The sequence below is a fragment of the Drosophila teissieri genome, chromosome 2R (assembly GCF_016746235.2).
Source record: "Drosophila teissieri strain GT53w chromosome 2R, Prin_Dtei_1.1, whole genome shotgun sequence".
Taxonomy (NCBI): domain Eukaryota; kingdom Metazoa; phylum Arthropoda; class Insecta; order Diptera; family Drosophilidae; genus Drosophila; species Drosophila teissieri.
In genome coordinates, this window is record NC_053030.1 from 20,522,481 (window position 1) to 20,537,138 (window position 14,658).

General features: G+C 42.7%; 1 protein-coding gene across 1 annotated transcript in view; it reads right to left on the reverse strand.

Annotated features, from left to right (window-relative positions):
• Positions 1-3,540: 3,540 nt before the first annotated feature.
• LOC122615186 (potassium voltage-gated channel subfamily H member 4) overlaps positions 3,541-14,658 on the reverse strand; it is a 51,244-nt gene continuing 40,126 nt past the window's right edge. The window contains exons 11-16 of the mRNA XM_043790129.1: positions 14,449-14,567; positions 13,875-13,955; positions 10,329-10,424; positions 7,571-7,724; positions 6,979-7,103; positions 3,541-5,340 (exon numbers count right to left, since the gene is read on the reverse strand). Coding sequence (XP_043646064.1) covers positions 3,541-5,340; positions 6,979-7,103; positions 7,571-7,724; positions 10,329-10,424; positions 13,875-13,955; positions 14,449-14,567 — 2,375 coding nt within the window. The remainder of the gene's footprint in view (positions 5,341-6,978; positions 7,104-7,570; positions 7,725-10,328; positions 10,425-13,874; positions 13,956-14,448; positions 14,568-14,658) is intronic.

Genomic DNA, 14,658 nt, shown 5'->3' on the forward strand with positions numbered 1-14,658 from the left:
TTGCCTGGCAGGCGAAACTTGCCTCGTAAATAAACCAAAAACCGGTAGTGGGCGGCATACTCGATACGTGTTAGCAATTTACTGAGCTCCTGTGAGAAACAATAAAAAATGCCATAATAGCTATAGTGCAACACAATAGAAGCACATTTTAATGTTAGTATTTTCGAAATTATAGCAGACTTTTTGTTTAACTAAGCTCTAAAATTTACTTGAGAGCCGAAACGAGAATGAAAAGTTCAAACTTTATTATTCAGTGATTAAAAAGGTAAGAAAAAAATGCAGTAAACTAACCGAGTAACACAGCAGCATGCTGAATGTAGCATAGTTTGTTTTATTTTCCTCTTGTTTATTTAAAGTTTTCTACTCAAACTGGTTGATTAAAATGTGTGTTGCAACAGTTTTGGGTTCCCTTAAAGATGCCAGCGGAAGTTCAATTAAATTTTGCGAGAAGTTGTTGAACTTTTTTGCAGCAAACTGGTATTGTTTTTACCCAAATTGCAACACAATTTACTGCACGCTTATGACTGCGTCCCTATGCTGCACATGTGTGCGTATCTGTGTGCGGAATATTTGCGGCGTATCTGTGTGCGATCAATAGCCTTTGTTGTTGTGCTTGTTTGGCCAACTGGTCTCATGAATTTCGTCAATTACTGCACCGAAATCGCACACCCATTCGGATGTCCATGTCCAAAGTTCGGATATGCGAAATTTGAAATCAGAGGGCGTGCGTTTGGACCAATTTGTTTTGGCGTAATTAAGCGGATGGCCACCCTAATTGCCCGCGATGTCTGCGATCCTAATTAAAACAATATTCACTTACAGATACATAGATAGTCCACGTTGGGACGCATTTCCACGATTTCGATCGGGGCTATTTAAGCGCATCTTATTAAGCGACAATTCCTAAGCTCCAATGGCAACTAAGCGCCAGTTGACAATCCTTGCGAAGTTCTGTGTAAAACTTTTGCCCACTTTTATGCTCTTTTATGGATGCCCAGTGAGGCATTTGAGCCATTGCGACCGCAATAACAGTGAAAAAATAGCAGTAGTTAGCTTAATTTCTTTGCTCGAGTAGTTTTTCTTGTCGTGCCAAAGAAAAGGAGCAAACTGAAACTGAAGCTGAAACTGAAAATGAGACTGGGAAAACACACCGCAATGAGTTTGATAATAGTTTCAAGTTATTAACATTCATTTTGCTCTCCTATCCTTATGCTGCCCTCCTCACCACCTCTCCACCCCCCACACCAACCACTACGCACAAAAGCGTTTCTATCAGCGCAAAATGTTCGGCAAAGTTTTTAAATAAATTATTTTTGTGATAATGGCTGCATTAATGAGTCTCTGAGCTAATTAGAGCCCCACCGCCAGTGCAAAAAATAATTTCTTCTGTGCACTTTGGCATATGATAAGTACATTTTAAAGCTAATCATCCAGATTTTTTGGTTTTCGAGCATGTCGTTGAAAGCTTCTTTCGAAAAGGATTTCAGTGGCGACAGGCACCTAATTTTGCAGTAAAAGCTGGTGGATTCTAAGCTATGAATTGGATTCCACATGGTGGGAAAATTGGCTTGAAAGGAAGCAGCTCCTAATTGCCTCTCCTTCACAAAGTAAGCTTTGAAAGCTCATAAGGACATGCAAAAGTAAAATTATAGTATATTATACATGGTATAGAGTCCCTTTACTTATTACTATGATAATTTAACTTTCTTAAGCATGTAGTTTAAGTATCTGTTAGCTTTAGTTAGTTCACTGTTAGTCCAAAGCTTTCTATACATAACTTACAATTCTAAATGTAGAATGTAGCAGTGCTGGCTTGTAGAATACCTACGTGTAATATACATGGTCTGAAAAATGCATAGATTACATTTATGTTCAACTCAATCATTTAATATCTGGACTTAAAAATAATCTATGGCCAACCTAACATATTTCAGGCCATTATAATATTTGGAACCGTTCCAAAAGCTGATATTTTTCTTGATATCCGATCATTTAATGCGCTTATCTCTTTCGGCAGAAGGAGCCTGAGAACGAGGACTTAATACCCCAATTGACATGCGAACTTGACGCACAAAAACTTGCCAGTCAGGTTACCAGATTACGGCAATGGGACGATACCAATCGACCAATTGAATTAAGCGCATTAAAGCAGCGCCATTGATGTCAATGGGAAAATCACGCAGTCATCGGGCGAAGGTGGAAAACCGAAAGTTAGAAAATCGGAGGAACCACAACGCCAAATCCAACACTGAGAAAACAGTGTATGGTTAGTGTGTCACATCAAGTTTATTGTTTGCTGAAGTATCGAATATCCTTTTATGCTTTAGATGTATAACTACACATATAATACATACAAGTATATAGTCTCGATAACATTAAGTTTAAAACATTTAAAAACGTTTATTAGATTCTCAATTGAATAATTCCGCTTCATTATGGCTAAAACATGTATGTATCCATCTAAACACATATAAAACTTATTATCATAGGATGCTTACATCGAGGATAGAATGAAGCTCAAGTCTTTATAGGTATTCGGGAGCAAATATACACATACCATATATACTATATACACTCAGGATATATGTGGGATTTCGGAAATTTACACAGTTTAGTTGATAACTTTGTTTTTTTTTTCTATTTGTTAGCCAACTTATCAACACGGAATCAAGCCGAGAGTTGAGCTGCCTTCTCGCTTGGAATCACAAATTACTTTTTAGTCAAATGCCCGAGATCGCACTTTTGAAGTGGAACTCTGTCCATTCGATATATGTAGCACACGATTGTCGATTATCTTAGGTAATAATCTAGGTTAACACACGTCCCAGTGACTCAGTGACTAGAATGACTAGAATTTACTGCTTAAGTCTCTACAAATCTGTTGCATCCCCGCTTGATATTCCTGTCATTGAGCTTGCCTAACTATGCTTAAATTCCAGTTCTTAGACTAATGGAGAACTCCCACATCTGTCGCAAATTTAGGAGCAACTTTACTATTGTATGAATATGGCTCCTAAATCTGCAAAAAGGTTTCAGATCCTACAGATCGCCAAACACAATGTCATGCATCACATTATTGTAACAGAAAATTCCAGGCTGGTGTAACTTAACTAACATTTCACCATTTTTGATATTTAGTTGCTAGGCAAGATGTACTCTTACTCGTATTTATCTTAAGTCGGAGGTCTATAGGCTTTGTACTTCCGCTGATTCGCTGACATATGTTTTCATGTATTCTGAGTGGGTATATCTTTCGCTTATGAGCTACGAAAATAAACAATCATCTTCGATTAACAGCTGAGCCTTACAAAAATAACTTTTAGGCTTGTCAAATACTTCTGGCTTGTCTGATATGCTTTACAATATGCGAAGGTATTCTCGATAAATCTACGGGGATACAGATGAACAACCAAACTCGTGTGGGCATCTTAGAGATATTAAATGTACAAGCGTCTTTCTGTTTCAGTATTAATTAGGACATAAATCACGAACGGCGCTTTGCATGCGAATGACTCCTGCTTGGGCTTCTTTGGATGCTGCTTACTTGCTACTCGGATCTCGGAGCGAGCGAGTGGAGGGCAGTCCACGCAGACCCTTCTCCAGCTTATCGGCATCTCCCGCCGAGAAGCGGAAATTCATCGCCTGTCCCTGACCTTGATTCTGGCTTACGCCCAGCAGGATGGGTCTGGAGTTCCGTCGAGGACCCAGCAGCTCCACACTCTCCTCCTCATCGCCGCCGTAGCTCACGCTCGCCACGGGAAGCGGCGTCTTGGCAGGTGGTGAGTACTCAGCCGTGGCCTCGGATAATCTGCGATACTCCCCGCTCCTCGAGTGCTGCAGCTTCCAGGAGGCCCGCCTCGTGGTCGCCACACTGGCCACACTCTGGCAGCTGTTGCTGCAGTGCACCGAGGCGTTCGTGGTGGTCAGGTTGCCCGTACTCTGCGACACGAGGCAACTGTTGGAGCTCGAGCTGCTGCTGGACAAGCTGGAGTTGCTGCCACTCGTGCTTTTTCGTATGCTTCTCTTGGTGGATCTCATTTCCTGAACTGGCGGCACAGGAGTTGCGTCCACTGGAAGTATGGAAACCTGGGGCTGGTCCTCCGGACTCAGCAAAGCATCGGTGCTCTTGCAACAGCTGTGATGACTGGCCGAGTGCTTCATGGTCCAGCGAAAATCATTGGAGTTCTCGTCGTCCAGCGGCGGGTAAATGCGACCAGGTGTCTGCACTGTTGATGTTGTGATTAGCTTCTCCTTGGAACTGGCCAAATTGGGATCCGACGGCGAGACGCACTCATCTATCGTATTCAAAGGTGATATCTGCAGCGTCTGCTTTTGCTGCAGCAGATCCATTTCGTTTTTGATGGCGGGTTCAATGCCCAGCAGTCCCAGGACCAGACGCGGATTGGCCAAAACGAAGCGCTCAAAGGTGGGGAAGTCTATGCGATAGAAGTCCGTTTGACTGCTCCTGCTGGTCGTGCTCTTCTTGGGCTCCACGGGTGAGGGTGCTTTCGAGCTGGCCGCATTACTCGTGGGCAGTTGGACATCCCTGCCCCAAACCTCGGGAGGATGCGATGAACTACGTTGCATCGCTGCCAGTTCGGCGGCTGCCAAAACTCCGCCCATTAAGCCATGCTCCACAGCGACTCCAGATCTTGTGGCCGCCACTCCACTGATGTTGGGTATAGATCTGGCTGGTGGGAACTTGAGCGAACTGTGCGAGGCCATGGCATTCGATGTGAAGGTCATTTCCTGCAGCGCGCTGATGGCATTGCGAACTTCCGCACTCAGCTGGGCCACATCCTGGTGCAGCGTGGACACCTGCGAGTCCAGGCGCTCCAGCGATGGCCTCTTACCGCCCGCCTGTTGCTCCTCCTCCGGCGGTTCAGGTTCCTCAAAGGAACCGCGATCCAAACTACAAGCTGCATTTAAGGTTCTATGCCTCTTGTTCGTTTCCCTTAGCGTGATCAGAGATCTTCCGCGCTGGTGGAGCCTCTGGTTCCTGGGACTTCCCATGCCCAGCAGCGGAGATCGTGCTGGATGCAGCGGCGAATTGCTTAGGTTGTGCAGCGGAGAAGCACCACTTGGTGGTCCTCCACCATTTTCCTTTTCGCCCTTACCGCCATCCTCGGCCTCCTCGCGATTTTCATCATCCTCACTGATGCTGGGCAGCGGAAATGAGGGCCCGATATCGGAGTCCTGGTTCTCGTAGCCCTCCCTTAAATTGCAGGTGAGATCGTGCTGAATATCGTTGGCGAACTGCTGCTGATACTCCGGATACAAGCGCAGTACTTCAACCAGACCACCCATGTGGATGCACTTCAGATCACAGTAGGTTAGCGCCTGGGAAATATGGAGTGAAAAACGGGAAAACATGTAAGTTAAATTAAAAACCATGGCAAGTGCGTCAAAGGTCGTTTGGGCGTTAAACGATTATGCACTTTGGGCGGGACGGGGGCGGTGGTGGGGGGCGTGGCAGCTGGTGTTTGCGCCCATGAACAACATGAAAAAGCTAAAACGCCATGTAAACGGCGTGTAGCCTAGGGTAGCACAGAGTTATATGAGCTATTATAGATAATGATTATGGCGTTGTAAATCAATTTATATGAAATATACTAAAGTTTGAATAACAATATTTAGTAAATTAGGCTGCTGGCAAAAGGAAAATGAAGTTATATTTTTAAGCTCTGCAAATTTAGTATTATAGGGTACTCTACAGTCGATTGCATGCTCTTCAAGCAGCCGCACTTGGCGATGTTGACGCCTTGGCGTCTTCTTTACATACTCGAGTGCGCCATCTTGGCGTTTACACACTGCCTCTCACCCACAAACGCACATACAGTACACACACACACACACACTCGCGAAACACAAACACAAACACGCGGAGTGAAGTATCACTCATACGCCCCGTGCGCCGCCTTGTTTGCCGGAGTGGCGATACAAGGAGGAAAATGTCTGCACTTCATTCCGCCAAGGCAGACATGCAAATAAACACGAGATAAAAGCAAAAGGTAAAGGCAAACGCAAACATTAAGGCAAGCAACAAACAACAAACAATGAGCGAGAGACAAAGGAGAAGCAAATACAGAAATTTTCCGTGGGCAAACTATGCATAAATTAAACACATTCCGCAACTAATTAAGCGACAATAAAATTCGAAATTCCTCGCTTAATTATTACCACCCAAAGGAGCGCAAAAGGGGGAGTGGCCTCCAATTGCCAGACAAGAGTTTATGGCAATTAATTAGGCGTGAAGCTCTTGAAACCTGAACCGCCCCAAGATTATTGCCATAATTAGTAAGAGTAAACGAGAAATCCTAAACGCGGTTAGAAGCATACCCGTCTCTCAAGCCCCATTGACTTTTGCAAAGAGAAAACAAAAACCAAAAAAAAAAATGAAAAATGAAAACCCCGGTATGCCAGGCGAAATTCAAACTGCTGTGCACTCATCTTGAAACCTCTTGGTGCTGCCTCTCGAAATCGCTGTCGCTGTGGGGAATGAGATAAACTTTACGACGAACAGCCTGAAATTGCAACTGGCCTAATCCTTAAAGAACTCTAGACTATGATAAAAAACTCCAGACTAAGATAAAAAAATAATTAAAGACTAAGGCAACTAACGCCTCAAGCGGCAATTAAGCTGTTTTATTCGGCCATTTACCCGGAATCAAGAAAAACAAGCTACAGACAGCCACTGGTTTCTCTTGAATGTTAAGTTACAAGGTATTTAAGATTTGTATACTAAATACTTCATAGTTTTTAGAAACTATTTTCCTTAACTTAACGTAACTACATCTCATGGAAATATGAGTTTCTTCTGCCAGGAAACGGTTCACTATCATGTGAATGCATTCCATTCACGTGCGGCCTTGAGTTGCCGGTGTAAAAATAAGTTGAATTTAATTACTGCACCATAAAGCTGCCGATGGATTTCAGTGTTGGGGGAAATCGTGGGCACAGCCCAGGGGGTTATCTTACCTTAATATCGCTGCTGCTGCGGACGACAACATCCTGGCCAGCACTGTTGGTGGTGGCGGTCATCTGGCCATTGCTGGTGGCCACCAGGTGCACATTGATGTCGGAGCCCACCAGGTCGCCCTTACCTGTTGAGGAGACGAGAGAAAAAGGTCAGCACTGTGCTAAGGTCGCCACCATACAGAATCAATGAGCATAAAAATAGAGCCTGGCATTTGTCTGGGCCAGGCCAAGTTCGTCTAGTGGAACTTGATGGCCCTGCTCAAGTTGATGACACTGCCTGCCATGAATGAATAAACAACCAGATGACTAGAGGACTGCCGCCTCACTGTCTTGGCCCAAGTGCAAATGGTTTTCAGAAGCGAATGAACTGGCGCGAGTTCAATAAACGCTACTACTCGGAACATAAACAAAATGAAAATTTGACAATCGATACGTGAGAATCAACAGCAATTTAAACAAAACTCAAGGCACTGAAAAGAAATGCTCTATGAATTTTGGTAAGTAAACCAGACCAGCGTTGAAGAACAAGTTATGTTGAAATCAAAGATTCTCCTCTATTATATATTGGTAAAACAGGTTAACTTAGACTCACCCAGAATAGCCACCACCATATCGTCCTTGATCACCTCCATGGATCCGTTGCACAGATAGTAGATATAGTTGAGGGCATCGCCTTTGTGGATCAGATACTCGCCGGGCGCGCAGAAGTTCGTCTTTATGTGCAGGGATAATAGTTTTAGGCAGCCCTGCGAATGGAAAGTGTATGGAATCGGTGGTTCAAGTAAATGCGATTCTGGTTTGGTCAGGAATTGTTCGCCACGGTCAGAGGCATTTAGCATTTAGCAGTTAGCATTTAGCTCGGTCGCGTTTTATTTGCGCAATGGAACAAAACGGCAACAGCTGTGTGTCCTTGCCCCGGCATGTGTCCTGCGGCTTAGAACGCCCCCCTTTCAACCAAGCAACTGCCCAGCCACCCACGTATTTGCCACGAAAAGTGGCTTAAAGCGCGCTTATAACTGTTGAGTGGTTTTTGTTTGCGTTACTTTGCCTTTCTGAATAAGCTTTATTAATGTTTGCAGTCCGCCTTTGTCATTCGGCTTCAGTTTTTCCCTTTTCGTTTTTTGTGAGTTTTGTCCGGTCATTCGGTCGTTCAATTCGCCCCGTTTTGTTTGCTTTCAAACTTAGCTTGAGTTGCATTTCATTAGGTGCCACCACCTTTTCATCCCTCCATCCTTTCAACAAACTGAACCACAATCGCATTACCACGAACCGTTGGTATCAGAGAAATATCGTTGAAAAATTAACAGACAACTCCCTAACGATGGGCTATCAATATGATATATAACTAAAGATTCTTATTCGTATGCATTTAAGATTTCTTTGTTATTTAAGTGGGAAGCTATTCATTTTCCACTTCCTGGTCGCATGCAACAAAGGAAAATTGACGGATGTTCATTAAGTTCAATTCCTTTGTTTCTTTGTGAAATATTCGCTGTATTAATCAGAACAATCCGCTTTGCATGAACCATTATTTCTCCTTTGTGTATTAAAAGAGTATTTTATGCATTGCCAAAAATGTGATTGAAATTCCTTGTTCCATTTTCAGCATAAAATAAAACGGCTGCTATGGAAACGATTGGTATTTGGGGCTTTGATCTGAAAAGCATGCGCTTTGTTGTTTACGTCAATATTTTTATTACAAATATTTTTATCTGCTTATTTTTTTATGTCAAACCTATCTAGGTAGTTAGCTATCTATCTATCTATCTATCTATATATCTAGCTATCTATCTATCTATCTATCTATCTATCTAAATATCTAGCTATCTATCTATCTAGCTATCTAGCTATCTAGCTATCTATCTACCTATTTATCTATCTATCTATCTATTTATCTATCTATCTAGCTATCTACCTATCTATATATCTATCTATCTATCTATCTATCTATCTGGAACGATATATCTATCTATCTATCTGGAACGATATATCTATCTATCTATCTATTTAGCTATATTTCTATCTACCTATCTACCTATCTATCTTTCTATCTATCTATCTATGAGTATCCATATTCAATTGTCTTCATGTGACCCTAGCAACTGCATTGGGTCATGGAACTTTCGAGCCACGAAGCAGTTGAACCGTAGATGCGAAATCAATTACTGCACAATCTCTAGCTTAAGCCAGGCGGCTTTTACCCAAATGATTTCCATCTGTGCCCCTCCCCTTCTCCAGCCGCAGTACAGTGAGCACCCATTAAAGCTTTTGGCGGTTGACAAGGGTATTGACATTGGCCATCGCAAAACTACTCGACCACACTCACAGCCTCACACACTTGCATTCGAGGGGATTTCTGCGTACAAGTTTGCTGTGTGCCAAAAACCTTTTTCATGCTTCGCTTCAGTCAAAACAAATGGAACTTGGCCCGCAGGGCAAAAGGCAGCACACGCCTCAGTGAGATGGCTCGTAAACTTTACCTGTGGCCATGCGTAGGCAGGGGGATTTGCCAAAGTCTAGGATACTTTATAGTGAAATAACTTGAATATTTAATAAGTATAATATGGGAAATATCTATAAGCATTTTTATAATATTTAAGCACATGAAAAATGCAAATTAAATGGTTAAGATGAGGCTATAAGTTGATAATAGTCTAAAACTCATTCATTTACTAATAAAGAACTTATATATTCTTAATATGTGCTATATGTTCTATAACTTTGTAAGTTATTCTATGCACCCCTTCAAAAGTCCTTGCCTACATCCTTGTCTACGTGAAGCACTAACAACTTTCGTGTGTGCGCATTTGCTTATTTGTATGCGGTTGTTTGCGTGTGTTTGTGTGTGCTTCACAGCGACAAAGGACGAAACCGAACGAAGCCGAAAAAACGTTTCAGTTAAGCCCGCAGTTAACTTTTGACTGCTCGCCTGGCCTTCGTCTTCTCTTTTTACCTGACCCCCACCTGTTGGCCCCACCTTTGCCCCATACCCCTCCCCTGCCCCTCCCCTGCCCCTCCCCTGCCCATCCCTCTTCGGTCGCATTGCTGCTGATTATTTTGCCATCGCAGCCATTTCGTTCCATTTGTCTGAAGCTGAATCGCTTTCAAAGCGACACATTCTTCGACCCCTGAAAAGGAGCAATCGCACAGGTGCACAGCGAAAAATTGTGAGCACTTTTCCTAATCAATATAAAATGAGTATTTCATTTCATTTTCCCACAAGCTTAGTTTAACTATATTATATTGTTAGCTGCCAAATAAAAAAATGTAGATCTAACACTCCCCAAAAATAAGAAAAGTAAATATTTGTTTGCAGTACAAAATTTGTTTGAGTGTAGTCGGAAACTCACCTGGGAGGCCGCCTCGAATATTGGCAGCTGTAATATTTCACGATGTAGATGCATGGAAACGTCGCCACGGAGCTCCTCGGGAAATTCGCGTAGCGTCTGCAAGTCGGGGAAAAACCGAAAGGAAATGTGAGTTGAAGATGAGTGGAAAGGCAAACATAATCACCACCCCACACACACACACGCTTCAGTGAAAGGGAATAAGGGAAAGTGGAATATACACGTGAAAATTGAATCGCCTGAAAATTGTGAGGGAAATGCGTGGCATTATTTTACTCTGGCACCGGGGAAATGTTCAAGCTTATCTGGTCTTGCTTGTTGTTCAACTGCAATATGTAATACAAGATGGAAGAAGTGCTTGTGGATGCGAAAGAAACGTAAGATACCCTGTAACTTTCTGGATTTTAAGTTGTAGTGGTTATAAGATAAATGCCTTAATATATTCAATCATAACTAAGGAAATGCTTTTCTATTCCATTTTAAATTGTTAAGGAAATTCTATAAGTAATCACGAATGGAATATACATAGGCAACCCATCACTCTTCTTCCTCAAGACGAATTCTTATGAAAATGGAAATCCCTTTGATTATTCGCTGTCTCCTGCCAGGATATAATTATATTTTTCCTTGTGCTCTGCACATTTTATATCTTCCTATGTCTTCCATTGGTTCGTTTCGAGTGGATTGGATGGGAATTGTCGGTGTTTCGGGATTAACATGGAAATTGAAGGGAATTTGCATCCTTCTTGTTTACCCGCCACACCCATCTATTGTTCTGACTTTCATCTCTGTACTTGTCCATATGCATGTTTCTAGGGATTCGCTGGCTGATTACACTCGAGTATTATTCATGTGGATGAAAATCGCGAAACAAAATTCATTGCCAACTGGACCGCAAATGATATGGCCAAATCTGTGGGGTTAGCCAATTCTCTGGTTTCTGACTTCATATTCAGTGAAAATGCTTATGGTAAATTCAACTTAATTGTATAAATGGTCAAACAAATTGTGTGTGTTTGTGTTTGAACATAATAAAGGGCAAAAGCAACTAAATCAATTTCAGGCCAGTCGGATCGTAATTAAAAATTCACAACGAATGCCAACGCAGAGTGCAACTATTTCTGGCCAAACTAGATGTCAACCCATTTCCAATTCCATTTGGGTTACCATTTTGGGTTATACCAAATGTACAGCTCTGTTCAAAATACTAGTAGCTGTGCTAGTTGCGATTTAATTTTCATTTTACATAATTTAATCAAATGGTATGTATGTATTTGTTTGTTTTTAAGCCAGCAATTAGCACTGTTTTATTGTACTAAGCTGTATATATAATATTTATGGGGGAAATCGAAAGGGAACTTTAGCTAAGCAAGCACAACTAAACATGGAAATATGTTGAAAGTTTTTCCCGGGTTTTGTTTCGTTTGTGGCTTTTATTTCTGGGTCCCCAAAGGGCAATTTCCAAAGAATTGTTATTTATGGTACATCCCGTTTCCGTCTCCGTTTTCCCTTTCCTGCTCACTGAAGTGTAAAATATTTTACATTAATTGCGCACATACTGGCCAAAAGTGGGCGGTCTCTGTTTTCATTTTTTTTTATTTTGTGTAGACATGAACCTGACTGGAAATTCGCGCTGTTGGGGCCAACATCACTTAGCCTGCAATGGAGGGGAGGGTTCGGCACATTTCGCAAGTTAATTTTCATGCGCAATAAATTAACAATTTAATTTAGTGCCAAACCCGTCAACTCCCCATTTTGCCCGCCCAATTCCGGCGCTTTAATTCCTGTGGCATCGTCGACGCTTCGTGTGCGTGGATCTGTCTATATTTCATGTTTGGCCAGTAATTAAATTAAATTCCATGAAGGGATGCCAAAATTCCTAAACGCGCAAACTCGTAGGACGAAACACGAAAATCGGTGTTTAATTGCAGTTAATAGGTAAGACGAGGTCCTCACATCGCGTGTAGCCAGCTGACAGTTTGATTTATGCGGTATATATACTAGTACCGAAACGAAGGTTAAACTTCAAAGGCAGATGAAACCATTATTAATTTGCAGCCCTAAGCCACAGGAAAGTGCACTGCACTTGCTGATTAAGTGAAGTGAAGAAAGGAAATATACATTAAAAATTCAATTTTTATAACTACCAAACTTAAATGTAACTTTCTTACTAGTATGATTTCAAGTAGCAAAAGTGCCTTTAATATGAGACTACATCGCCAATGCCAGTCGCAAAGCAAACTACAGTAGATCGTGAGATAAAAGTGGGTTTTATTTGAAGAGGTTTTTAATTAACACTATTAAAGGCGGCGCGGGTGGGGAAAAGTTGTTTGGCATTGCTCTCTGCTAATAGCAATTACCAGCGGAATCGCTGCTCTTTCGACTGCGCTGCGCTTTTCCTTCAGTTTTATTTTGCGGCTTGGGGGGTAAAAATAGTTTTCATTGCCCACCTGACTGGCAGAACAAAGTTGAAACAAGTTAAAGTTGCAAAGTGCAAAGCATGCTCAAAGATTGATTTCTGTTGACCAACAATGAGCTATTTCCATGCAGCTGCAGAAAAGTTTGCCCCCTCAAGTTCGAAATTATAGTGCCACAAATGGCAGAGCCGATGAAAATAAACCAGAAACAGAAGCAAAACCACAAAACACCACAAGGATACTATTAGAGTTGAAACTAAATTAGGAGGACGCGCTGGCAAACTGGGAACTTGATGCACTCGACAACTTCCAACCAGAAGATAAGGTGCACAACTGGCATGTCTTCCCTTCTGCTCGAGTTAATGTAATTGTAAAAATTTTTAATTAAAATGCAGATTCCGCCCGATGGCCACACTCACACACACATACACACGGATAAAACAATGAAAGGCCACAGGAAAATCCGGGCAACAAGCAGCCAACCAACCAGCCAGCTGCTGCTCACATATGATTTCGATATTTAATTTTAACTTTTGTTCAGGTGCTAGCAATGCCAGTGCGCTTGAAATACTAGAATGACAGAATGCCAGAGCACGGATGACCAATCAAAGGTGCGCCACACATTTGGCATTTGACCCGCAGCCAATCAATAAGTCACATGTCGAACTAAAGTACTGTACATACTCGCATGTTAACCCCACGGACATTTGCTTAATTAAGGGCTCAGACGTTTATCGAAGAGGAAAGGCCGCTGGCACTGACGACTCTGTGCCACTCTGCCATTTCGATTCTGGATCTGAAGTTCTGTAGTTTGCGTGAAGTCAGTCAAGTTGAATCCCAGCGATAGACTGCTGCGTCGACAACTTGGGCAATCATATTTTTTGGGGGGACGTACAGAGAAACAAATAGTTTCGTCATGGGAACTAAAGGAAATGAGATATGAGACAAGAAAAATACCACTGAAATGTAAGTAACAGGGCAGCCTCCCAATTATTATATAGCTTATTGAATATTTATTGAATATATTCCCCAGTGTACTGCCTTCAATATTTATGACACACACACTCAAACGCACAAAGACGGATATGCCTTTGGGCCATCGGGTGTTTGGTGTTCGGTGTTTGGAGCTCACCTCGTATATGTCAATGCCATGGCTGAGTGACCAGGAGGTCTGAAAGTAGTCTTCAATGCGCTGCTTCAGCTCCTTGGGCATCTGTAATGAAGAGATCATAAATTATAATTGCATTCGCATTGCTTTACTTAGTTTCCCCCATCTTGGCGTTAAATGAGCTGCGAGCTGCGCGCTACTTTCACTTCATTTGCATGCATTTCGCGGTTGAGAGCCGCACAAATGCGCTTAATTGTGCAGCGCATTGCGTATGCGGCGTGGGTGCCGCTCGTTGCGTATACGCCGCGTGTGCTGCCTAATGGAGCGATGCGCAAGTTTGCCCCATCAACAGGTTGTAGGCCACGCAAACACGCTGCCCGGGAATATGCTGAATGCTGGATGCTGGAATCAGCAATTCATGGCCTTGAGCGACCCGTTTCCGTTCCATTTTCCATTTCCTGCCCAGCGTTGCGTGGCATATGGAAAATGTGTGCTGCATTCTAATAAAATCCATCGAGTGGCACTTCTCTGGGCTCCCTTTCTTTCAGCGGTTCATTTATAATCTCAATCCCAGTCCCACGGTCGAAATCATACTCACATTGTGCAGGGCCACAAAGTCCTTTAGGTCGCGCCATTTGCTCTCATATAGCGAGCGACGCGAGTACATCCTTTGGATGATGGCAGTCACGTTACCGAAGACCACGGCGTGCATCAGAGCTGGGTAATGAAATGGAGGCGATATATCATTAAATCTCGGGTTGGCCGACCAAAAAAAAAAACGTAATAACAGCTATGAACGCAGCGCGTG